The following is a 27420-nucleotide window of genomic DNA, read 5'->3' as shown; positions in this document are numbered from 1 at the left end:
CCTGAACTTCTTTCCTTCCTACTCTTACGCTTTTCTTATATGGCTACTTTCCTGTCTCTCCTCTCCCTTTGCCTTCTGACCTTGATTTTATGTCCAGCACATGAATATCAGTTTGTTCCCCAATCCTCTAATGTCCCTTTCCCTTTCAAATCTACGTCTGCCCATATACCTCTAAACAAATTTAGGGGGAAATAATACGAAAAATAAATTTCAGGAGAAAAGGCAGATAAACACAAAATGTTTTTTTAAACTAGGATGGTCCTCCCATAGAGAGGCAAAGAGATTTTGCCTAGGAGAGCCAAAGTCCAAAGTCCATCTTTGATTCCTCATGAACACACCTCAAGACAACATTGGTGAAGGAAGAGAAGGTGAAACCCACAACCAAGTACCCCTGCCTAGGAAGCAAAAGAACATTAAGGACCTGACAATTCTGAAAAATCTGTCCTGTAGATTGATGTCCCTGGGGATTTGCCTAGGATACCTATTCTTTCTACCTATGAGTAATTAGGAACTTCTTATATTGCTATGGACAAGTCTTCTTTTCAATAATTATATATTTGTGACTGTTTGGTAAAATGCTATCTTCCAGTGCAACCAAGAGTAATTATCTGCTTTCTGGATAAGTGGCAATTAAGAATATAGGTGTTCAATAAATAATTATAATGTTGCATTTAATTAAACTATAATGTTAATTAAGCTTTTGAAAATGATTTCACAAGACCATGGCAAAAAACAAAACAGATAAAAATCTGTTTATTCAGCTTTCTGATAAAGAATCTATTGAACTTCTTCTTCATGCTTTAAAGAGAACTATGTTTTGCTACTAATTTAGCATTTAATCATTTAAGGAGTGCAAGTACTTTTAAAACAGTAAAGGGTTTTGTAAAGTAAACCACAATTATTTTTGTAATCACTGGTAGAGCTGAAAGTTATGGTACTATATTCCCATGGAAAACTCAGAGAGAGAGAATTCAGGAGAAGACCAACCACTCTGTCTTCTTATGCCTTATGATTTGCTGAATTTATTCTAAGAGTCCCAACCATTCTCCACCTCCATTTCTATTTCTAGATGTACTGGTAGTAAAGTTATGTGCCACAGACGCGGATGAAGAAAATCATCTGAATTCTAAAATTGCCTACAAGATCGTCTCTCAGGAGCCGTCAGGTGCACCCATGTTCATTCTGAATAGGTACACTGGAGAGGTCTGCACCATGTCCAGTTTCTTGGACAGGGAGGTAAAGCCTTCTGTGAATGAATAAAGAAATAAAAAATCCAGTTTTGAAAAGACAAAGATAAAATGATCTATGTGTACCCTTACTCCAATATAAAGGAGGGAAGGAAAATAATCCATTTTTAATAAAAATTAAAAGCTCAATTATATAAATAAAGGAGTAGAGAAATAATGGCATTGAATGCATTGGATTCTATTCAAGACAAACCTAAGTCTTACATTCTTTTTCATTTTGATTAAGCAACACAGTATGTACAACCTAGTTGTGAGAGGCTCAGATCGGGACGGAGCTGCAGATGGACTGTCTTCTGAGTGTGACTGTAGAATCAAGGTTTTAGATGTCAACGATAATTTCCCCACCTTAGAGAAAACCTCAGTAAGTTTGTATTCTTATCATCCTTTTTCCATAAGTGTCAATAATCAATTTGCTTTCATGCTGGCCCATGAGCCTGGTTCTGCTACGTATGGATATACTCAACTTTGTTGTAGAAACTTTGGAATTTCTTAGGTATAGTAATATACTTTCAAATTGTATGTTGGTCTTTGACTCACTACTCCCAACAAGCCTTCTCTGCGAAAGCAACGAACTGTCTGCTCTGTATACTCTGTTCACAGAAACATAGAAATCTGTTGATCTAACTCTGGGAATAACATTGCAACATTAATGTTTTTGTATGTGCCTCATGATTTGCTGAATGAATTCTACTAGAGACCCAAACATTCTGAACTTCCACTTTCATCTCTAAGCATAAAGAAGCATAAAATCCAAACCAGCAGGGCCAAATCTAACTTGCTGTCTGTTTCAGTTTAAAAACAAAACAAAACAAAACAAAAAACGTGTTATTAGAGAGCATAGCTGTCCTCATGCCTTTATATGTTGTCTGTGGGGGCTTTGTGCTGCAACAGCAGAGATGAGGGGTTACAACACCAATTCTCTGGCCCACAACATCTAATATATTTACTGTTCAGCCCTTTACAGAAAAAAATCTGATCCCTTGTCTAAAAGAATAAAGAAATTAACAATAAGCAGAAAATTAAAGAAAGAAAAGAAAAAGAGATGAAGTGCTAATTTGATCTTGATTTTACATACAGCACATGAATGTCAGTTTTATTATCTTGTAATCATTTTATTCTTATTTTCCGGATTGGACTATGGGCATTTAATAATGGTGCAAAAATAATTGACATAGTTTGTTGTTAGTATTTTAAATAATAATTATGTGTTCTTAAGTACGTTTCTTCTTTTGAAAATTCATTGACTACAAAATTGATCCCCACATTTTAGTACTCAGCCAGTATTGAAGAGAATTGTTTAAGTTCGGAACTGTTACGATTACAAGCAATTGATCTTGATGAAGAAGGTACCGATAATTGGTTGGCGCAATATTTAATTCTCTCTGGAAATGATGGGAATTGGTTTGATATTCAAACAGACCCACAAACCAATGAAGGCATTTTGAAAGTTGTCAAGGTACAGTATAAGGATCTGCAATATTTTCTTCTGCAATATTTTCTTCCAAAGAAGTTTTAAATGACCTTAGAGACAGAATAGAATCTGCCTTCAGAAAAAGATGAATATTGCTTATATCAAGGGTCCTAAGTAACTACTGTGTCAGTCTGAGTCTCCTAGCTAGCAACACAAAATTTATTACCTAGAAAAATAGGAAAGCAGTTTTGTTCTGACAGTGTCCAGTATCTAGTTATGAAGATTAGGTAAGCACCCCTCAATTAGACAATGTATGGGAGTTCACAGTGTAATAAATAGTACAGATGTCATGATATAAAACATAATTAATTGCCAAGGGAATGAAATATGAAATAATGAATGAGATAAGAAATGGTGAGATCCTTCTGAGCTGGATTTGTCTGAAAAGATTTCATGCAGGAAATAAGGCTTAAGCAAGATATTATAGCTAAGATTGCTAATGTGGGTAATAAAATAAACAAACACATAGAGTGAGAAAACATGAAGCATGTTCAGGGCATGGTGAGCGACCCCGTGGGGCTGTAGTGGAGCATTCGAGTAGGGAAGTAATGAGAAGTCAGATCAGAGAAGTGAAGCTGGAATCGGTCCCCTGAGAAACTTGCATACTGAAATACCAGGTTTGATTTTTTTTTCTACAGATTAATTTTTCTTTAATTACTTGCTTTTAATTCATAGACAATGATAAAACTGAAAAATTTATAATTAGAAATGAATAAAACCACAAACCAGTAAGATTCAGATTAACATTAATGTAATGAGGAAAATTGTTATTTTTTATCAAAGGAAATTGCTGCTTAACAACATAACACTTATAGTCAGGAAAATATGTATTAAGACATATACGTACACACATATTTTTAGTTTGCTACACAGTGTGATTGTGGAATTTACAGTGTGATTATTCAGTTCTGGTACTATTTTTCTCTATTCAAGCACATAGGCTGTTTTTGTGTTACTATAAAGTAATAGCTGAGACTAGGTAATTTATAAAGAAAAGAGGTTCAGCTGAATCACCATTTTGCAGGCTGTACAGGAAGCAAAGTGCCGACCTGTCCTTCTGGTGAGGGCCTCAGGAATCTTACAATCATTGTGGAAGGCAAAGGGAGAGCCAGTGTATCACATGACAAGGACAGTAGCAAAAGAGAGAAGGGGAAGGTCCTAGGCTCTTGTAAACAATCAGATCTCGCAAAAACTCATTTATCACCAAGGGTATGGTGCTAAACCATTCGTGAGGGATCTGCCCAATCACCTCTCACCAGGCCCCGCCTCCAACTTTGGGAATCACATTTAAAGATGAGATTTGTGAGTGACAGACACCCAAACCACATCATCAAGTGACTGTGAGGTTTTTTCAGATAGCGTGTTAGGAAACCATTTAGCCTTCTGGATGCAAACATATCGTTTATTCATTGGGGTTTTCTCCTTTCTTTCTCAAGTTATCTGAGCGATTTTAGTATTACTACTTTACCATCAACGCACAACCATGCACACTGAAATCATATGGTATATTAACTTATGAGCTGGCCACCAAAATTATGAAAAATATTTATATATAAGATTGTCATCCAAATGAATACACAAAGTTTACAATTTCTTAAGTGAACACAAGGATTCAAAGAGTATATCATGGCCTTTCTATTTGGAAAACATTGCTTTGGGACAGAGGTCAGCAAACTATGATCCGGAGGTCAAATTTAACCTATCCCCTGTTTCATAAAGAGTTTTATTGGAACACAGTCACATACATTCATTTACATATTTTCTATGGCTATTTCCACACTCAAGTAGCTGATCTGAATACTTGAGATAGAAACTATATATGATATGATCCCTAAAACCTAGGACATTTACTATCTGGCCCTTGACCAAAAGTTTTTCAATTCCTACTTATAGACCAAGGAAAGATTTGGGATATTTCTAAAATAACAATAACATCAGCCAGGCGAGGTGGCTCATGTCTGTAATCCCAGCACTTTGGGAGGCCACGGCGGGCGGATCATCTGAGGTTGGGAGTTCGAGACCAGCCTGAGCAACATGGAGAAACCCCGTCTCTACTAAAAATACAAAATTAGTCAGGTGTGGTGACACATGCCTGTAATGCCAGCTACTTGGGAGGCTGAGGCAGGAGAATCACTTGAACCCAGGAGGCGGAGGCTGCAGTGAGCTGAGACTGCACCATTGCACTCCAGGCTGGGCAACAAGAGTGAAACTCTGTCTCTAAGTAAATAAATAAATAAATAACAACATGAGTTCAACTCTAAAAAGACCAAAGTTATCAAAATTATTATCATATTAATTAAGTCCTGAGGTACTAAGCATCTGATCTAAGGCGATGGCAGTAAAAATTGAAAAAAAAAAAAAAAAAGGGAATGGGTATGAGTCATTACCAAATACAACATGAAGAGGAATAGAGGAACAGGAGGTCACCTCCCACCATATCAAATTCTGAATATTTAGTCAAGTTTTTCTTCCAGGGATCAGAATTTGTTAAACCTTGCATCCTGGTTAAAAATCAAGAGCTAGACATAACATGCAATTCTTACCTATGTTCTTACCATCTTGGTGACTGACTTTGTATATTATCTCATATTATGTAACTGTTCTTCACTTTTGGTCTGTCTCCCAACCTACTAAAATAATAGAATTTTGTGCATAAAGAACTTGATCTAAATATCTTTCTACCCCCAGCACCTGGTCCAGCGTCCAAAAGATAGTAGAGACTCACAAAATTTGAGAATAGTATTGATGATAATATTTACCTGAAACTAATGGTGTAGATATCATCCAAACAGAAGTCCATGGACTTGACTGCATCGTTTATAACTTCTGCATACAATTACAAATATGAAAAAATTAACAATGTAGGCAATGTACTATCTGACTTACGTAATGTGCCTTCTGTGATAACAACGTTTTTTAAAGATATACTTAATTGCTACAAAAAAAATATTGAAATATTAATTTCATGAAAAATTTGTCAGTGTAATTTGGATGTTGTATATACAAAGCCCTATCTATTTTTTTCTGAATAACTTTCCAAGTCTCTTAAAAAGAGTAAGAAAAAATGTGCTTAAAAATACCAAAGTAATAGAGAAAATCTAATTAAAATGAAATTTTATGTGTGTGTTACTACCTAGCCAAAAGAACTATTTTAGAGAACATAAGAGTAATTTTCCCATGTTTGACATTTTCAACAGCCAGAGGTCAGTCTCTCATTCCAGATACATTTGGAATGAGGTTACTAATGTCCTCTTACACTTTCTCCATTTTCATTCAGGATACCCCTTAACCTTGTGGAAACTGGCCCTTCATTAATGGATTTTTGACTAAGCTTTATATAACCCTTCTCTTAGTCTGAGGAAATTACAAAGATTCTGTTCAAAGGATTTAAGGTGGTTCGTGCCTGTAATCCCAGCACTTTGGGAGGCCAAGGCAGGAGGGTCACTTCAGGCCAGGAGTTCGAGACCAGCCTAGACAACAGGGTGAAACCAAGTCTCTACTGAAAGATGGGTGTGGGGGTTCTACTTGAACCCTCCCCAGTCAGGGTTCAAGAGATTTTCATGCCTCAGCCTCCCAAGTAGCTGAGATTACAGGCATGTGCCACCACACCCAGCTAATGTTTATATTTTTAGTAGAGACGGGGTTTCACCATTGTTGGCCAGGCGGGTCTCAAACTCCTGACCTCAAGTGATCCACCCACCTTAACCTCCCAAAGTACTGGGATTACGGGCATGAGCCACCGCACCCAGCCAGTAATTCCATTTTTAGAGAAAGTGATGAGGACAAATTGCTAGTCTCAGTTTACCCAGGTGGTAAATGGCAGAGACAAGATCCAATCAGAACTCTCTGGTCCCAAAGTCATATTTAACTGCCACCTTCGTGTCTCACTGTGTAATCGGGGGCCAGTAAAACCAATTTTAGGAAAAAACTAGCACCCTGAGATTTTCCCTCCAAGTCTGTGTACCGCTATAAACTCCTTCCCAGCTGTGTGTGCCCTGCTTCTCTCTTCCCGACACATTTGTACCAGAAAATGAGCCTTCCTGGAAACAGAACATACACACCCAGGCAGATATTTGACCATTTCCCCAGTCCCCTGTTGTTGAAAAACTGCTATCACATCCTCTTTTGGATGGAGACTTCTAACGTTCTCCCTCTTTCATACTTAATTTTAAAATGAATCAGTGTCCCCACTAGAATTAGCCGTGTCATATTAAATTAGAACAACAACAACAAAAAATGGATGTGAGAATCTAAGCTTAGCTTCTGTACTACAATCTACAGAAGCCAAATCCTGCCAGAAGCCAGATACATTTCTGGATGTGTTATCTTCATCCTGAGCCCTTCCAGAGCCTCACTCTAGGTCACTGCAACTCAAGCCCCCACCCACTCTAACACACGCCTGTGTACCTTGTTAAGCGGCTATTCTTCATTTGTTCCTTACACTGCAGAGACTGAGTTTCCCCAGCCTCTTCCTTTACTTTATAAAGAGACTCCAAGGTAAACTATTGTTTCCATTGCTCTTTACAATCCCTGACCTCTGGACACAATCAGAAAATCCTGACTAAAGGGCCCCACTTGCAAAGAATGAATAAACAATTGTATGCCTTTCCTCTATTTGCCTTTCCCTCCTAGAGGAAAGATTCACCCCAGACCAATTTCCTGCTCCTAGATTATGCGAAGATCTTTAATTGATACAACTTTAGACACATATTGGTATCTTTTCATCACACTCTGTTCAATGGGGAGAGAACTATTAATATTCTTACAAACAAAAGTGCATTTGTGTGTATACATAACAAAACCACAAGAGATTTCTCTATCAGAATAGAGGTTATCAGGCTGGGCACAGTGGCTCATGCCTGTAATCCCAGCACTTTGAGAGGCCAAGACAGGTGGATCACCTGAGGTCAGGAGTTCAAGACCAGCCTGGCCAACAGACAAAACCCCCATCTCTACTAAAAATGCAAAAATTAGCCCGGTGTGGTGGTGCATGTCTATAGTCCCAGCAACTTGGGAGGCTGAGGCAGGAGAATTGCTTGAACCTGGGAGGTAGAGGTTGCAGTGGGCTGAGATTGCACCACTGCACTCCAGCCTGAGCCACAGAATGAGACCCTGTCTCAAAAAAATTAAAAAAGAAAAGGAAAAAAAAAGAGGTTCTTGATTTTTCATTTATTTTAAGATAGCATGGAATTCTATTAAATAAAAAAAAGATTTGTAGAAGAAAGATCTCTTCCGGTTGAAAATTGATTTTTGAGTACATAATTTATATTCAGTTCTGTGCTAAATATCATGTGGGGTAGTCTATTATGTGGACCAGTGGACTAGGTATTATGTGGACCTGTAAATAGATGTGCAAAAGGAATCAATATCCCAGACCTGACGGGTTTTGGCTGAAATTCAAGTGTGGCATGCTGAACCATCTTCCAAGAAGAACCTAAGTAAATTTCTGTGAATGTTTTTCTTATCAGCTCTTCTGAAAAGATGTAACTCTAAAACCTAAGGAAACATTCATGATGTAAGGGAGTTTCACTGAGAAGCAGAGCTTTACCTCAGAGTTCTGCTGATGGCAAGCCTTGCTGATATCTTGACTTCTGCTGTTGGAAATGCATTGCAAGTGATGCTTACCTTAGCTTCCAAAACACTTCTAAGCAGACATTGCTCAGCAATTCTTTCTTTGCAACTACTTTTTCACTTGTGACTTTTCATGTCACCACATCAATCATTCTGGATCAAAGGATTCTATTTTTTATCCAGAATACCCATTTCAAAGGTGACTTTTCTCTGGGCATGGCATTTACTTATTTGAATATGCCCCATAAAGGCGTCTTCCTATCCACCAGACCCAGCGACTATAATCATCATAAATTCTTTATAAGTTGTTTACATCATTAAAAAAATTACGTGTTCAGTGACATCATATATATTAGCGCCTTTATTCTGCTGATTATACTTTCAAAAGATTCTCAGATGTGAGTTCTAGAAAGGAAATCTGGGTACTATTTATTTATTCATTCAATAGTGTAAACATTTTTTCTTTTATTCTAAAGAATTTTTCATAAACACCTCATTTGGAAAATATCGTTTTTCACTTGAGCATTTTTGTATAAAAAGTCCAAAACTCCAAAATGTTATTCCAATTTAAAATCACAGGCTTAAATGATCTACATAGTGGATTATGCTAAAAGATAAACAGAATAAGATATCTAAGACACCTAATGCAGTCATAAGTAAATTTCTTTTCATTTCAAAATCTAAATAACGTATCTCCTGGACTTTATTCTAGTGTGTGGTTTGCTTTACCATGGGTTCTTACTTTATCAAAAGAGAGTTCTTTGCTGTTTCAAGTGTTTTATTTTCTTTCATTTCAGATGCTGGATTATGAACAAGCACCTAATATTCAGCTTAGTATCGGAGTTAAAAACCAAGCTGATTTTCACTACTCTGTTGCTTCTCAATTCCGAATGCACCCAACCCCTGTGAGAATTCAGGTTGTTAATGTGAGAGAAGGGCCTGCATTTCATCCAAGTACTATGGCTTTTAGCGTGCGGGAAGGAATAAAAGGAAGTTCTTTATTGAATTACGTACTTGGCACATATACAGCCATAGATTTGGACACAGGAAACCCCGCAACAAATGTCAGGTACTGCAAATATTTTCTTCATGTTCTATGGTTCTATCCAGTGTTAATTCACGTAGCATGTGCTAGTATATGTTGGTTGTAATACTTTTGGAAGGTTTTTTTTGCTTTTATTATTCCTTCGATTTAAAAGACTATTAGAGCATTTGAAATCTTAGAATTTTAACAGTGTTTTAGAGGCTTCAATAATGTAAGGGCTCCAACTAGTTATAAAAGTAATCGTGTCCAGTGAGCAATCGTAAAGATCAAAGAGACTCCTAAATTACTCCATGAGTCTTTTTGATCTTTTGTGGCCAGTTTGTACTACCCTGGACCTGGGCCGATTAAGCCATATTATAGACAATAAGACACCATAAAAGTTGAGTCACCGCTTGTTTCCTTAAACCTGTGTTACCTATGACTTTGAGACTAATTTCAATTCTCTGCTTAATCTAACAGAAAAAACATAATCATAGAAGCTAAAAACAGTGTTTTAGAAATTTGATAGGCATAAGGAGAGCCAGAAGAGGAGAAATTAAAAGGTAGTATTGGGGCATGAGATACATAGATTATATGTGAATTAGAACAGTGTAAAATATTCTGGAAATAACCACAGTGAAGTACACAGGTCTTCTCTATATCCTGCCCTTCTCTATCTCCTTTTCTTCTTCCCAATATTCTTGGAGTAAATAAAGTCTACTGACTTATAAGTTACTTTGATGTTCACAGTTTTAGTTATTAAATCAGTTAACAAATTGACAGATCAAAAAAACCTGTGAAGTCTGCCAGGATGGGTGGAGGTAAAAGCAGTTCAGAAAAAGGAACAGAAGGCTTGAAATTGTGCCTGGTAGAGACCAGATCTTCTTCCAGTGAGGTCAAGCACTTTAAATCTATCATCTGTAACAAGATTCAGACAGACACACTGAACAGAGGATACCACAACCCCCAACAGGCCATCAGTGAGGTGCTCTGAAATCAACATGGCTGAAAAGCCACAAAAAAATCCTAAGTATACTTCATGTGAAAATAAATAAGCAATATTTGTTTCTGAAAATGAATAACAGATGTTTTATATTGCTATTATTTAATAAACAGAGCTGAAATAAACTCAAACATTTTATTAACAGTTATACTAGGAGCCAGAAGAGGAAGAATGATGAAATTTTAAAACTTGCCAATCTGTATATTAATGTATATATCATTGAATTTTTATTGAGATATATACACTTTTTATAAACCAAGGCAATCATCACTATAAAACATAAAAACACAATATTTAAGTTTGCCACACTGTAGCTCTTATGTGATTTAATAGTACTAACATTAATAAAAGCATGATAATGAATTTTTTATTTAAAAACAGATATATCATAGGGCATGATGCAGGCAGCTGGCTAAAAATTGATTCAAGAACTGGTGAGATACAATTTTCTAGAGAATTTGATACGAAGTCAAAATACATTATCAATGGGATATACACAGCAGAGATCCTGGCTATAGATGGTAAGAAAATTTATTTTCAGTATTTTAAGAAAACTAATGCTATTATATTAAGTATTATGTTACTCTAATGCTGATATTTGAGTTACTCAAACATTTTTAATGGTGTATGTAAGACTTATAGAAAGTCCTAAGCACCTTAAATCAAGAATTGAAGTCAATTAAAATCATAATTTACACTTAAGCCATAGTTTATTTCATCTACTTGCAAAAATGAGTTGCATATGGCTTAAAGCATAAAAGTTAAAATATAATTTATCTTCTGTTTATAACTTTGTCTCTTGAGTACGGCTAATCTCACTTGTAGGGTATGTTGGGAATGTTTACTTAAAGTAAGGGCTGTATACATGCTCTCCAAAGTTCATTTGGGGATCATCTTGCGAATATAATTATTTTAGAGCCATTAAAACTGAACTACAGTGAATACAATTATTTTAGAGCCATTAAAGCTGAACTACAGTGGGAAGCTTGTGTGAGTGTTGCTTGATTTGATATATTTCCATAGTAAGATGCTATGGATCAAGAAAGCACAGGTTATTCCAAATATAAGATCCATATTAAAAGTCATAAATGCAGATGCACTGACTTAACTTGTAAGTGAGCCACTTCTCACATGGGAAAATCTATGAAGCAGTCCTCTTGGTGAGTAGCAATAGGATTTGTTTATTTATCAATAGTTAATGATTCTATGAAGCAGTGCCTAGGAAACCAGCTGCTGTAGAACAAAACAAGAGAGAAAGGTCAGGAACCACAAAGGAAGGGGAAAGATAGGTGTCCGAGATACATGCCAAATGTAAGACAGATACTGTAGGTTTGCATTGAGTTTATAGCTGACCTTTCTAGTATCAAAACAAAAATAAAGATAAAGAAGCAGCATAAAATTCAAAAACAAACCATGATAAAACCAAACCAACTATCGTCCATGCATCCTGAGCTTCACCCTGTGGCAAGTAACTTTTAATGCCTGGGTCAGTTTTATAAATAACATTGTCCTATTTATTATCAGTATTCTGGAAGATCTAATTTGAAAATGGATTCTAATCATGTTGATTGCACCCTATGTTTGCATATGGGTCACATGTGAAAATCTTCAAATGCTAGAACAAATAATTAGTCATGCCAAGCAAATAGAGAGAAAGTGTTATCAAAATGTACCAAGAGAAATCCAAAAACAAAGCTGATGGTTTATTCACCTAAGCAGAGTGTCTGCACTGGCACAGAGCAATCTGAATAGTTGGAATAAGTTTGCTTCAGCACATACCGTCATCAGGTGAAGAGACAGACCTCTAGGAAGAGCAAACTTTATTGGGGAGTAAACGCTATAAGCAATAGCTTGAGTTTTGGTTGCCAATCACAAGGTAATAGAAGAGCTACCAAAGATCAGAGAATGACAAATAAAACAATCTGTGGAATAATCTGATGGCTCTCGAATGAGAAACTAAGTGAAATCAACATCTTTCATCTAGTGAAATCAGGTCCAATGCTGAATAGGGTATATAAACATATACAAAATCATATAGACTATACTAGGCTCTCAGTTTATTTTCATTCAGTTACCTCAGTGACTACTACTTAGGCACACAGAAGACGTCTATAAAAGGAATTTATTGCTTTCTCAGAAAATGACCTACTAAAGTGCCCTAGAGATGACCATGTTCTAGTTTAAAAGTGAGAAAGCTAAGATATTTTTCAAGTTAAAAACAAGCAAAAAAAATTCTTTATTCGCTGTAACAGAACATAGGTAGAAAAGTGGACTAAAAGGCTCCTGTACTCCTAATCTTTAGTCTTTGGCCCTTTCTGATAAATTATACTATCCAAAAACTTGTTTCAAGTGGATTAGGGAAAAATCTAATAGACTTATATTTGTTTTCAGAAATGCCATTTCTGAAAGAAATAGCATGTAACCGATGCAATTAAAATAAACAGTGAACACAGAAGAAAAACACCAACAAGTATTTATTTCAACTGTGCTTATTTCTACAAACACAGGACTCAGTGAGCATCCTGAATGGAGGTCCATAACTGATCCGGGGGTCTAATTTATGGGAACAGGGTGAGACTAGAAAGCAGTAAACCTTCTCTGAGGAAGAACATTTGATTTTGCACCTTAGGATGTGTTAGAATTAGCAAAATGAAATGAGGATGAAAAACATTTTAGGAAGGGTGGAAAGAACGTGCCAGAGTCCAGAGTAAAAAGAGAAACTTGTTTAAAGAACTCAAAAGAAGCAGTGTGGCTGGAAGGTAGCACACAAAGGGAAGAGTGACTTTGGGTCGCTGAAGTGGGCAGGAACCTATCAAGCCTCCCAAGTCATGTATATGTTTCCTACAAGTTCCATGGCATCATCAGGGGATATGAGAAAGAGTTTTCTCCCTAACACCATTTACCTCAACACCTATGACACTTACTCTTTCAGATGGCTCTGGAAAAACAGCTACAGGAACCATATGTATTGAGGTTCCTGATATCAACGATTACTGTCCAAATATTTTTCCTGAAAGAAGAACCATCTGCATTGACTCTCCATCAGTCCTTATCTCTGTTAATGAGCATTCTTATGGGTCTCCCTTTACTTTCTGTGTTGTTGATCAGCCACCAGGAACAGCTGACATGTGGGATGTCAGATCAACAAACGGTAAGTGAAATGTAAGCTTGCTTTTCGGACTTTAAGTCCCAAAGCGAAACAATTACCAAAAAATGTGTCAAGTCACTTAATAAAACATTCTATTTTTGTTTCCACAATTCTTGCCATATTAACATTAAATGAAAAAAATCTTTCATGTACACAGAGGATATTTGACAAAATTTTGAACTGAAATAAGAGTCAAAATGTTTCATTAATATTGCATTTACAAATAGTAGTAGATAAATACCAGTTTACCCATCATTTTGAGTAGGTAGGATATTAAACCAATATTTATTCAGTTTAAAATAAACAGAACCCTTAACAAACTCATAAATTAAGAATGTCACAATTCCCTATTCTGAATAAATTCAGACAAATCACATAAATATCTCTGAAACTCATATATCCCATAGATACATTTAAACATTTACTACTCAGGAGCACATAAGATCAATTAAATTATTTTTAGCAATAACTATGAGTTCAGACTTATTTTTAAGGGTAAAAATTTAAATCTGAATTGTTCAGTATTAGAGAAATGATTAAACAAATTATACTATATATTATTAAGGTATGCTAATATATAGCCATTAAAATTAGAATTATACAAAGTATGTAGATACAAAAGAATGCATAAACCAAAGAAAGTAAAGTGAAAAGCAGATCACAAAGTTGTATATGTATGTATCTTGACTATAGCTACATACAACTGAATGGCTGACATCGATAAAAATTAAGAATAAATTTCAGATAACACAACATTTTATCTACTTTGGGTTCTTTTTCCTAAAATGTTAAGCACATAATAAAAAAGAAAATTCTATGAGAGGATCCCATTTGGGCTTAGATAGCTCCCTAATCTCATATTCATGTGGGGCTACAGGGAAAATCTCATGGGCTAGTCGGTGGCCATTCAGACTACAGAGCCCAGGATGAGAAGAAATACTTCCCACCTCTTTGAGGCCACCAAGCCCCTCTGTTTACAGAATGGAGAAATCCTAAAATATGGTAGGAAAAATACTACCAATAAAGACTTGGTCAAAGTGAGCAACTAGGCAATTTGTTTTTACCATCAAACCTTTAGCTCTTTTCAACAAAACCACTTTAATATTTTTTAAAGTTAATCACATTAAAGCAATTCCATTAATATCAAGTCAACTCTGAATATACCATCTCCTATAAAGCTCAATAGCCCATTCATAAATAATAATAATTGCTAACCGGTTTTTTCCTCATTCAGATCCTAGATGTTATGATTTTACACATAAGAAAAAATGTTCTGCATGGAGGTATAATATTATAGCTATTACAGGTTTGCCAATAAAAAAGATAACCGCACTGGAGATAATATTCCTAGAGACCTGTTTCAATGCTTGTGTTTTAGAACAAAATGAACTTTACTTAATGTGCTGTGGCATTGTCTTATCTCATTTTTACTTTGTGCACAGATTTTGGTAGACACCAAATCTGGCTTGCTATCTAGCTGAGGATAATAAGCCATCATAATAAAAAATATTGTGTGCTATGCATCAATCAGTTACTATTCATGGTTTAGCTGTAAATTTAATCATCTCTTAACACTCCTTGTATTAATAAATAAATTCCAACCAATATTTTAGACAATATGTTTCATAAAAATTCATAGGCAATGATAGCACAAAGAATTAGGCGAATTTGAACAATTTTAAGTGAAAGGGCAACAATTTTGACTCAGATACATATAAACAGTCTTAAGGAGGTTATTGTGTAAACTGTAGTCCTAAATAGAAGACTTCCAATATTTTATTTCAACTTAATATGATTTATTCATGGAGCAAATATTCATTGAATGTATATTATATGCCAATTACTGTTGCTCCAGAAAGATGCAACAAGGTCCTTGCCTGCATTGTAGAAGTAGCAATCCAGCAATAAGCAATACTTATTTAAAAATTAGTTATAAATGTTAAAAAAAGAAAAAGAAAAAGAGACTGGGCACAGTGGGTCACGCCTATAATCCCAGCACTTTGGGAGGCCAAGGCGGGCGGATCACGAGGTCAGGAAATCGAGGCCATCCTGGCTAACACTGTGAAACCCTGTCTCTACTAAAAAATACAAAACAAAATTAGCCGGGCCAGGTGGCGGGCGCCTGTAGTCCCAGCTACTCAGGAGGCTGAGGCAGGAGAATGGTGTGAACCCGGGAGGCGGAGCTTGCAGTGAGCCGAGATCACGCCACTGCACTCCAGCCTGGGCGACAGAGCGAGACTCCGTCTCAAAAAAAAAGAAAAGAAAAGAAAAGAAAAAAGGCCAGGCACAATGGCTCATGCTTGTAATCCAAGCACTTTAAGAGTCCAAGGCAGGTGGATCGCTAGAGCCCAGGAGTTCAAGACCAGCCTGGGCAATATGGCAAAACCCTGTCTCTACTAAATATATATATATTAGCCAGGCATCGTGCCACGCACCTGTAGTCCCAGCTTCTCAGGAGGCTGAGGTGGGAGAATCACTTAAACCTAGGAAGTCAAGGCTGCAGTGAGTCATGTTCGTGCCACTGCACTCCAGCCTGGGCAATAGGAATGACACCCTGTCTCAAAAAATAACAATAATAATAATAATAAATTCAATGTTAAAAAAGTACAAGGTGCTTTATGACTAAGAAAGCATGAAAACTCAAGTGTTTTAAGTCAGTGTTTGGTATTAGGGAGAGTTAACCACCACCCCCCCAACAACCAAGGAATTTCCATTTACTTTCTGTTCTGTTTCCTCTCTTCCATTTCAGCTACCTCAGCAATCGTTACGGCTAAGCAGGTTTTATCTCCAGGATCTTATGAAATCCCAATCCTGGTGAAGGACAATTATAACAGAGCATGCGAATTGGCACAGATGGTGCAGTTATATGCCTGCGACTGCGATGACAACCACATGTGCCTGGACTCTGGTGCCACAGGCATCTACACAGAGGACGTAACTGGTGACACGTATGGGCCTGCCACTGAAGACCAAGCTGGAGTTTCAAATGTTGGTCTTGGACCAGCAGGGATCGGCATGATGGTTCTGGGCATCCTGCTACTGCTTTGTAAGTACTCAATTAAGTCCTTCTTTTCAACAGTTCTTCAAAATAGGACTGTAACGAGGTTTGCTGGGATGGTTAGGTTCATGTAGCCATTTCTTTTTGGTATCTCTAGCAGTTTTTGAGTGCCTTAGAAATAAACAATGGGACGGACAAGGATATACGCTTAATCCACAATGATAACTAAGAAAGCCTAGAGTGAGTGAGAGTCCTAAAAATGGGAAACACATGCAAATCACTACATATACTACAGAAAAGCACAAAACAACTCCCATCATGGAAATTTCCATGGAAAAGTTAGGACAATCTTTTTGGAAAAGTGGATTTTGAGGTAAGCCTGAAAAGCTGAGGATGTTTTTTCTTTTTTTTTTTTTGAGATGGAGTCTTGCTCTATTGCCCAGGCTGGAGTACAGGGGCGCAATCTCGGCTCACTGCAAACTTCCGCCTCCTGGGTTCAAACTATTCTCCTCCCTCAGTCTCCCAAGCAGCTGGGACTACAGGCGCCCACCACCATGACTGGCTAATTTTTGTATTTTTAGTGGAGGCAGGGTTTCACCATGATAGCCAGGATGGTCTCGAACTCGTGACCTCGTGATCCACCCGCCTCAGCCTCCCAAAGTGCTGGGATTACAGGCATGAGCCACTGTGCCCTGTGAGGATTTCTTTTAAAGGAGGATGCTGTCTAAGGAAATTTGAAAGGTAATCAAAGACAAACACACACACACACACACACACACACACACACACACACAAAAGGGAGCAAGATATGGAAGAGCATAGCACACCTAGGAGTAGAGAGGCTAAAAGGGAGGCTGGGAGTCAGCATTGAGGCATGTTCATGACACACCAGGCATTCTGGGCTTCAGTACCGTGGCACAGAAGAGTCGATGAGGGTTGATGAGCACAGGTGACCCTGCGGTAGGAAGCAGGGAGAAGAGACTAGAACAGAGAATTACCCTCCGGGCTCTGGGTGAGTGCCTAAACGAAGACTATGGTCACAGAAATGGCAAGATCCCCAAAGAAAACTTTCCCAAAAAGGGCCCTCCTTTCCCCATAGTGTTTTTTTAAACATATAGATCCTCAGAGGAAGGATACTTCATACATTTTAGGTTGCCCTTGCAATACTTAGGTTTCATGGGGATCAAAAGCTGGGTTGTAAAACTTGAGAATTAAATTTGTCAGACTGTATTGTTGCTATGTTTTCAGGGATGAGCACTAATTAAAATGTAATCATTTCAAGGCACAAAAAATAACAGCTGACTTTTGGGGAGGATTTCTTTCTTGAAATAATCTGCGAGGTTTCAAAGCTATGCAAAGATCATGAGTGATTCTCACAATGATATTATTAGAGATATTTTCCCAGAATGTAACTCTACAGCAATTGAGTAGTGGTTTCAGGTAAGCTTTGAGTTAGTGGTTCTCAACCCTAGTTGTACATAAGAATTAGTTAAAGGTCTTCCAAAATTACTCATGCTTGGGTCATACGCAAGATGAGACTAAGCATCGGCATGTTCAAGCCCTTTGGTGAGACTAATGTTCAGTTCCGGGTTAAAAACCCAGTGCCAGCCGCATTTCCAGAAGGTTAGCACTAAGAGTTTCGAGACTTTTCCTGACCCGGTCAAAGAAAGCAGGAGACTTGTTCAACTGATTGATTGTAGAATAGGAGAGGAATATCCCTATGGACACTTGTTTTCAGCGGAGAAGCCCATGGTCGATTTTAGGAGACGGGGGCAATGTGATGGTAGTGGGAGGGATCTGAGCCCAAACCTATGTTCCCGAAGGGCCTCAAATTGACACTTTTGATGTTAGCTCCAAATGAGATTACACATACAGTAATTGTATTGGGTATGCGCTAAAAAGACTTCATTTATTAGATAATGCCTTTGTTAGAGTTCATGCCTGCAATGGTACATGATCCAGCTCACATTTAAATTCACAGAAATATAGAATAGGTGGAACCATGGCCTAGGGGCTACCAATTCTAGTTTTAGCCCTTTTCCAGAAAATGCTATGGAAATGTATAACTTGACTTTTCACTGTTCATAGTGTAGATGGCAAAATTGCCAAATTAATTGTTGTAATAAGATTAAAGCTGATTTTGCAGCTTTGATATTCTCTTCTTTTGTATCTGTTTTTAATTTTTAATTTTTGTGACTACATAATAGGTATACATATTTATGGGGTACATTAGCTGCTTTGATACAGGCATGCAATGTGAAATAATCACATCCTGGAGAATGGGACATCCATCTCCTCAAGCATTTATCCTTCCATTCTTTATCTTTAATTAACCCACTTAGTAAAATGCATGCCATGCTAGAGAATTAGGAAACTATGAAAAGCAACTAGAGTGGGCCCAAAGAACTAAACAGAGTGTATTCTAGAATCTTAGAAAACTTAAGCAGTGTCTATATTTATGGATTAAAATATAGAATTGAGGTGATTATTAGGGTAGCAAATAGGAAATTTCCTCTTGGAAGAAACACTTGGATAGCTAAACATTTTTGATAGCTTTAATTTTTCATTATAGTCTATAAACAAGTCTTAAAATAATTGTAAATATCTCCATTAAATTTAGTGAGTATTATTTGACTTCTATTTTAAGTGTAACTGTAATAAGGATTGAAGAAAGGTTCTATCTCCAGGTCCTATAGCTGAAGCCTGTATTCAATCCTCTTGATAACATATATTCACGATGTGTTTAACTTACGTGTGTGTGTATCTGCCCCAACCAGCTCAGGAGTCTTAGACTAAAGACGACCTTACTTTCCTAATCTGTCAGTAAAGAAATTCAATTACCTGATCTCAAACTCCTTGCCATCTAGCGCTTAAGTTCTATGTGATTTGGTGGTGTTGTATTTATAAACTTGGATATGTATACTCAATCCTCTAAAGGAAAAAAATGAGATTTTCTTACATATATTTGTATTTTTGTTCTAAATATAATGCCACCAAATGCTCCCCAAAATGATTCATCCAGTGACTTCCTAAACTGAGCAATTTGTGTATACTCGTTGTCACTTTCTTGAGCAGTGGCTCCACTCTTGCTGCTATTGTGTTGCTGCAAACGGAGACAGCCTGAAGGCCTGGGAACAAGATTTGCTCCTGTGCCTGAGGGCGGAGAAGGAGTGATGCAGTCTTGGAGAATTGAAGGGGCCCATCCGGAGGACAGGGTGAGTGGACTCTCACTTTCCAGAGAAATTTCCACTGAAATTGAGTATGTCTTAACAATTACATGCTGCACAAAAATGAACAGATGTCAGTGTTTAAATGTTTAACATAAAGCATTTGTTTTTCAAATGTTTATTTTTCTTTTCAGGATGTGTCAAATATATGTGCACCCATGACAGCCTCAAATACCCAGGATCGGATGGATTCCTCTGGTCAGTAAACACCAAAATCTGCTTTTCCTTTTAAATTTTTCACAATTATTCAACCAAAAACCAACTTCATGTAAAAGTACCTTATGGAAAAGTCTGTCAATCCTTTGACAGTATAATTAGAGGAAGTGTGACCTGTTTGAAGTAGCCACTTTTTTTTTCTATCTGAAACTACAGACAGTGAAGTATGACACAGCAGTTAAAACAGCAAACTCTGGAAGCAGAATGCTTGGGTTTGATTCCCAGCTCTGCCACTTGCTTAAGGGCTGCATAGCTTTTATCCGAAATGCACAGGACCATGAGTTTGAGTTTGGCTCAACCTTTTTGTGCCATGGTGATCAAAAAGTTTCAGACATAGGAGCATTTTGGATTCTTGATTATTGGATTTGGGTTGTTCAACCTGTGGTAATAAGTCCATAGTCAAGACATTTAACCTCCCTGGGCCTCAGTTTCCTTATCTTTGAAATTGAGCTTATGATAGTACCTACTTTAAAGTGTTGCTGTGAGGAGTAAATAATACATATTACATATGTAATATATCATACATACATATATTGTATAGATTATTATGTATAACACATGTGTGTGTATATATACACACACATATATAAATATGTATATATACATATATCACAAAATATGCGTTAGAATAGTGCCTGGCACAGAGTACATGCTACTGTAGTCATTATTTATAACACAAGCTGGTTTAAAAAAAAGAAAAAGAGCTAAAGAAAAGGTAGTAAATGTACTCTAATAATACACTGAAAAACTTTTCTTAAATTCAGACAAGCTTTTGCCTCAAGAGAGTGTCTTAAACTCTCCTATCTTACCAGCCCCACGTATATCTAAGAATATTGAACACACTACTTAGCTATCTGGCAATGATTGCACCAAATAGAAAGGGTGCTGAATTCTGCAGTGCATGTGAGCTTTCTCTGATGGTTCCTTAGTATTCCAAGTTTGGCCCTTTGCATGCAAAAAAGCTCTGTGACTGAACATCCCTGTGAGCCCAGCTGCATCTTGTTCCAGAAGGAAGGACTATGAGCTCAGTTTCTGCAGTCACGCCGCTGGCCTTGCTTTGGAGGGCTCCCGGATGGGTCAAGCCCGCAGCAGCCACGGCAGGAACGGGGGCCTGCTTGCAGCTCCTCTTGGCAAGTTCTACACCTTTAGGTCTAGGGCGAAGTCTGTGCAAATGTGGGAAGGCCACGTCCCACCACTGACTCCGTGTCATTAATTTACTTTTCTTTGGTCAACAAGCCTGGAGATGTATCGGTGTTACTCGTATCGCTCTTTGTCAGCTTTTTAGCGCTGGGTGGTGGTGGCACCGCAGATGGCGGCGGCAGCGTTTTAGGCAGATACGCGCTGCAGGCAACTCGAGCGCTGTTACACCAACATCCTCCCTTTTCAGAAATCTACACCAACACCTATGCAGCCGGGGGCACGGTGGAAGGAGGTGTATCGGGAGTGGAGCTCAACACAGGGATGGGGACAGCCGCTGGCCTCATGGCCGCAGGGGCCGCAGGGGCCGCAGGAGTCGCAGGAGTCGCAGGAGTCGCGGGGGCCGCAGGGTCCGCAAGGAAGAGGAGCTCTACCATGGGAACCCTGCGGGACTACGCTGACTCCGACGTCAACATGGCTTTCTTGGACAGCTACTTCTCGGAGGTAATGCCCTCACACACACAATCGTCTTGAGACTGAATAATAATAGTAAAATACAATAGCAGTAGGCCTCTTCTGAAATATAGTGTTATTCTCAACCCTATCCCAAACCTGAATAAAAAATGTTTCACTTCTCCTTAAAACACAAAATACTAATTTGCCGCAGGATTTCATATTCAACTGCCATAGCACATCTTAGTACTGTGAACAAGGCCACACCCCTCATCATTCTCCACTTCCCTTTTCCATTTTTCTATCTTCCGTTTCCTTGATTCCTCACCTTGTTTCCCATAGCAGTAGCAAAGCAGGAAAATGTTCATCAAGGGGGAAAAACGGTGCATTTATGACCTCTTTTTTTGATGTCCTTCATGTTCTCCGGGAGCCTCCAACAGAAAAGAGAAAATAAAAAGACAGAATTGGGAACGAAAGGAGTTAAAACTCAGGAACACAGCATCACCACGACTTGTGCTAGATTAAGACCTAAGATAGCTCTCCTATTCTCAGTCCAGTGACTTATCCACCAACTGACCTTCACTAAGAAAAGGGGTCCAGCAATAGCACTGCTGGGTATATATACAAAAGAAAGGAAATCAGTATATCAAAGAAATATATATATGCACCCCCATGTTAATTGCAGCACTAGTCACGAGGCCAATACATGGAATCAACCAATACAATCATCAACGGATGATTGGACTTTTAAAATGTGATGCACATACACAATGGAATATTATTCAGCCATAAAAAATTGAAATCTTGTCATTTGCAACTACATGGATGGAACTGAAAGACATTGTGTTTAGTGAAATAAGCCAGGCATAGAAAGACTAACTTGACATGTTTTCACTCATTTGTGGAGGCTAAAAGAAAAAAACAAATTCATGGAGATAGAGAGTAGAATGACGTTTCTGGAGGCTGACAAGGGTAGTAGGGAGGGGAAACAAGTGGACATGGTTAATAGGTACGAAAATACTGTTAGATAGAATAAAGAAGATCTAGTATTTGGTAGCACAACAGGATGACTATAGTTAACAATAATTTATTACACATTTTAGAAGAACTAAAATAGAACCGGAACGTCCCTAACACAAAGATATCATAAATGCTTGAAGTGAGAGATACCCTGATTACCCTGATTTTATCGTTATGCATTGTATACCTGTTTCAAGACATCCCATGTGCTCCATAAATATATACAACTATTATGTATCCATGAAAAAAAGAAAAAAGATCATGGGTCTATCAGCAAAAAAAAAAAAAGCCCTATAGACATTGAGTTGACCTAACAGAGTAGCATCAAGAGTAAATAAATCCCCTCATGAATTCCTATTTAGTAAGTTTACTCGGCTTAAATAGCAACCCATTTTATCTCATATTTCAGTTAGCCTGCTTTATTCCCCATCTGGTGATACATGAATTTCACCATTATTCTTTACAAAAAAAAAAATGCTGAAGATGTTGTTGCAATTATAAACTATATCTTAAAATTGGTAGTTACAAATACTATCACAGAATGTGCATGAATAGTATAAATTATTTTAATGAGTGACTGATACCATTATTCAGTTTATTCCATAACAACTTAACTGAGAAGTCTCTCTGAGGGATTGCTGTTATTCTTCCTTATTTTAGGGGAAAAGAAATTTCTGATTCTGCACTTCCTTTTAATTTTAGAAAGCATATGCTTATGCAGATGAAGATGAAGGTCGACCAGCCAATGACTGCTTGCTCATTTATGACCACGAGGGAGTAGGGTCTCCCGTAGGCTCTATTGGTTGTTGCAGTTGGATTGTGGATGACTTAGATGAAAGCTGCATGGAAACTGTAGATCCAAAATTTAGGACTCTTGCTGAGATCTGCTTAAACACAGAAATTGAACCATTTCCTTCACACCAGGCTTGTATACCGATCAGTACTGACCTCCCTTTGCTTGGACCTAATTACTTTGTTAATGAATCTTCAGGACTGACTCCCTCAGAAGCTGAATTCCAAGAAGAAGTGGCAGTATCTGAACCCGTGGTTCATGGGGATATTATTGTGACTGAGACTTACGGTACTGCTGATCAATGTGCGCAACCCACTACAATTATTTTTGATCCTCAACTTGCACCCAGTGTTGTAGTAACCGAAGCAGTAATGGCACCTGTCTATGATATTCAAGGGAATATTTGTGTACCTGCTGAGTTAGCAGATTGCAACAATGTAATCTATGCTGAGAGAGTACTGGCTAGTCCTGGTGTGCCTGACATGAGCAATAGTAGCATGACTGATGTTTGTATGGGACCTGTGATGAGTGGCAATATTTTAGTAGGGCCAGAAATTCAAGTGATGCAAATGGTGAGTCCAGACCTTCCCATAAGCCAAACCGTTGGCTCCACATCCCCAATGATATCTCGACACACAGTAACACGATACGGTAACATACATTACACCCAACAGTAAGTGCTTTATGGTCAGTATTCTCTATGGAGACCTTGTACCTTGTAATCACAAATACATCCACCAAAGATATATAATGTACCATATATATTAACAGTCAACAAATACTCAGATATTCTAAGGTCAATGCCATTATTTGATTATACCATTTTGAGGGTGAATATGGCTAGGCACTTTAGATAAGCCTTTTAAATTTCTTTCTGATTTTAAATAATGTGTCAAAAAATGTGCAGAAAATGTATTACATCCCTTGATACTGTCTAATGAATAGCACATAACTCACATTGTGAATCCTATGGGTCTTGAGGCCTGTAGCACCAATCTTGTCAACCAAGATGCCTTGTTCTTGGAAGTTACAAAAGAAGCCCTGTCTACAACCACCAGCCATATTTTTCTTTACAGAAATATTTATATTAAAATTTTTAACTGAAAAATTGAATGAAATGTACATTTCTGAAAGGAAATTGAAAAGGAACGTAGAGTATCGGTCAATATCTTCAGATATCTGAAGTCATTTGTCTCTTCAAAAGATTTTTCAAGATTATGTGCTATTAAGCAATAGGTCATGCTTAATATAATAAGAAAAGAGTTTGCTAACTGAAAGTATCGCTGGAAATGGTTCATTGAAGAAAATATATATATTTGTATTGAACTTTATTGATTTATAAGATTAACTGTAAATTAATCTAGAATAGCAAAAAAATTATGACAATCCTAAAGTAGAAAGAGTTATTGAGGAAATACTAGAGTTTTCCCCACTTACAGGGAATTTTTTCCCTACTGTTGCCAATTATGTCAGAAAAATACATGAAATATGACTTAATCAGTTTCATTGAACTGAATCATAGAGCTTTCAATTGGCAAGCAGATATTCTCCAAAAGCACTCTGTAGTTATTCATATATTCAACAATATTTACTTAGAAGCAACTAGGTGTTGAGTGCTAGTCATGGCTCTGTGAATATACAGGTGAAGAAGACAGACATGGTTTCTGCCTTCATAGAGTTTCTATTCATTTCTAGACTTAAAATAAAACTCTGTGATACGGCTTTAAGTTCCTAACAACAATAATTGACCAACTATTTAAGTCCATTACCAAGTTGTGTTTCTTTTTGCAACACTACTGTTTATGTTGAATAAATAAAATGGAAACACATACATAGATTGCTTACTTTTAGTAGGCATAAAGCTGACTTGAGAAAAAGAAACTAGCCAGGTAATTTTACTTAATTCTGTAAAATATGTGTAGAGTAGCAGCAATAATGTGACTGAGATAATGTAAATGAAATAAACTTATTTTCAAGGCCTAATCCTTTTGAAGGGAAATAATTGTAGTGCTTCTTGCCTCCCTTTTGCTCCTTTATGAATACAACTATGGTAGAATTTAAGTCATCTCAGATAACCTCTTATCCAATTCTCTCATTTTCTAGACAAGGAATCTAGAAATAGAGAGGTTAAATGATCCCAACCAGCTAGTTGTGCTGCAAAGCCTTGAACCCATTGTTCAGATACCCTAGCCAGTTTGCTTTTTTGTACGATAACTTCATCAGATATGAAGAGGACCCAAATTTGCCTGTTGCGTACTCTTTGCTATTCCCTAATAGGAAGAAAAATTGTCTCTCAAAAACTTAAGTTTTATGAAGTATAAGCACAGAACAGCTAAAACATTGTAATGCTAGAAGGTTATTTACATATTTCCTGATATTTTCCAAATTATATATACTGCCAGCTGCTACATCCATTTCTCACTTTAGTATATTTTACTACTCTATAATTGATGCAATCCATGGGGTGGCTAAGGAGCATTGATCTCATGGTGATTTAACACTCAAGCAACAACCAGCCACATAGCATCTGGTACACACTCCATTCTGTGGCAAATCCTGACATGAGCATTTCTCTCTTAAAGTTTGCATTGGATGGCTTTTGTTAAGTCAAAAACTAACATGTTGGTGAGATAGCAGAGAAAAAGGGACACTAACACAATGTTGGTGGGAATGCAAATTAGTCTAACTACTGTGGAAAACAGTTTGGAGAATTCTTAAGGAACTGGGAGTTGAATAGCCGTTTGACCTAGCAATCCCCTTACTAGGTATAAACCCAAAGAAAAATAAACTGTTCTACCAACAGGACACGTGGACCCATATGTTCATTGCAGTGCTATTCACAATAGCAAAAACATGGAATCAACCCAGGTGCCCATCAACAGTGGATTGGACGAAGGAAATGTGGTACATATACACTATGGACTACTATGCAACCATAAAAAAGAATGAAGAATGAAATCACGTCCTTTGCAGCAACATGGATGCAGCTGAAGGCCATTATGCTGAGCAAATTAATGCAGGAACAGAAAACCAAATACCTTATATTCTCACTTATAAGTGGGAACAAAACATTGGGTTCACATGGATATAAAGATGGAAACAATAGACACTGGGGGCTATTAGAGGAAGGAGAGAAGAAGAAGGGGAAGGGCTGAAAAACTGTCTATTGGGTACTATGCTCACTACCTGAGTGACGAGTTCAGCCATACCTCAAACCTCAACATCACATGAGATAGCTTTGTAACAAACCTGCACATGTATCCCTTGGTTCTAAAATAAAATTTGAAAAAGAAAAATAACAAAATAAAAAATTTTAAAAACAGGTATCTTTTTTATATAATGATTTCTATTATTTTGGGTAGATGCCCAGTGGTGAGATTTCTGGTTTGAATGGTAGTTCTATTTTTAGTTCTTTGCAAGATCTCCATACTGTTTGAATTTTTTCTTTTTTTTTTTTTTTTTTTTTGAGACGGAGTCTCTCTCTGTCGCCCAGGCTGGAGTGCTGTGGCGCAATCTTGGCTCACTGCAAGCTCCGCCTCCCAGGTTCACGCCATTCTCCTGCCTCAGCCTCCCGAGTAGCTGGGACTACAGGCGCCCGCCACTGCGCCCGGCTAATTTTTTCTATTTTTAGTAGAGACGGGGTTTCACCATGGTCTCGATCTCCTGACCTTGTGATCCGCCCGCCTCGGCCTCCCAAAGTGCTGGGATTACAGTGTTTGAATTTTTTTAACTACAAATGGATAAGTAGGATCATACTCTTGGTATATAGAAACACATGTTGTTGTTAGAGAAATTTGTTGAGTGTATTTTAAATTACTGTTATCGTTTAAGATTTAAAACATGTTAAAAATTATAAAAATGAACTCAGTTTTCTCTTCTAAAATATAGTGACTATTTTAAATTTGAATTTTTTTATATTTTAAACTGACCAAAAAAGTGGAAATTGACCTGCAAAACTAGAGTTTGCATTCTATTAGGAAAATCATTCTAAGAATTATAAAATAGTCAAAACACTATGAGATTAAAGAAATGAAGAATAATACCAAGCATTTAACTAATAGGTTACTTTTTTTTTTTTTTTTTTTTAAAGACAGTGTTGTTCTGTTGCCCAG

General features: G+C 37.4%; 1 protein-coding gene across 2 annotated transcripts in view; it reads left to right on the top strand.

The window, feature by feature from the left end:
• DSG4 (desmoglein 4) overlaps positions 1-23985 on the top strand; it is a 36641-nt gene extending 12656 nt beyond the window's left edge. Inside the window, exons 6-16 of one of the 2 annotated variants that reach the window (XM_037982256.2) lie at positions 1070-1236; positions 1474-1608; positions 2518-2703; positions 9087-9358; positions 10698-10837; positions 13249-13467; positions 16214-16510; positions 19538-19677; positions 19824-19887; positions 21293-21546; positions 23218-23985. In XM_037982256.2, coding sequence (XP_037838184.2) covers positions 1070-1236; positions 1474-1608; positions 2518-2703; positions 9087-9358; positions 10698-10837; positions 13249-13467; positions 16214-16510; positions 19538-19677; positions 19824-19887; positions 21293-21546; positions 23218-23985 — 2642 coding nt within the window. Of the gene's footprint in view, positions 1-1069; positions 1237-1473; positions 1609-2517; positions 2704-9086; positions 9359-10697; positions 10838-13248; positions 13468-16213; positions 16511-19537; positions 19682-19823; positions 19888-21148; positions 21547-23217 lie in introns of both variants that reach the window. The other variant, XM_007974773.3, reaches the window with a different exon arrangement.
• The last annotated feature ends 3435 nt before the right edge of the window (positions 23986-27420 follow it).

This window comes from Chlorocebus sabaeus, chromosome 18 (assembly GCF_047675955.1).
Source record: "Chlorocebus sabaeus isolate Y175 chromosome 18, mChlSab1.0.hap1, whole genome shotgun sequence".
NCBI classification, from domain to species: Eukaryota; Metazoa; Chordata; class Mammalia; order Primates; family Cercopithecidae; genus Chlorocebus; species Chlorocebus sabaeus.
This window is presented reverse-complemented; position numbering and strand designations above follow the sequence as displayed.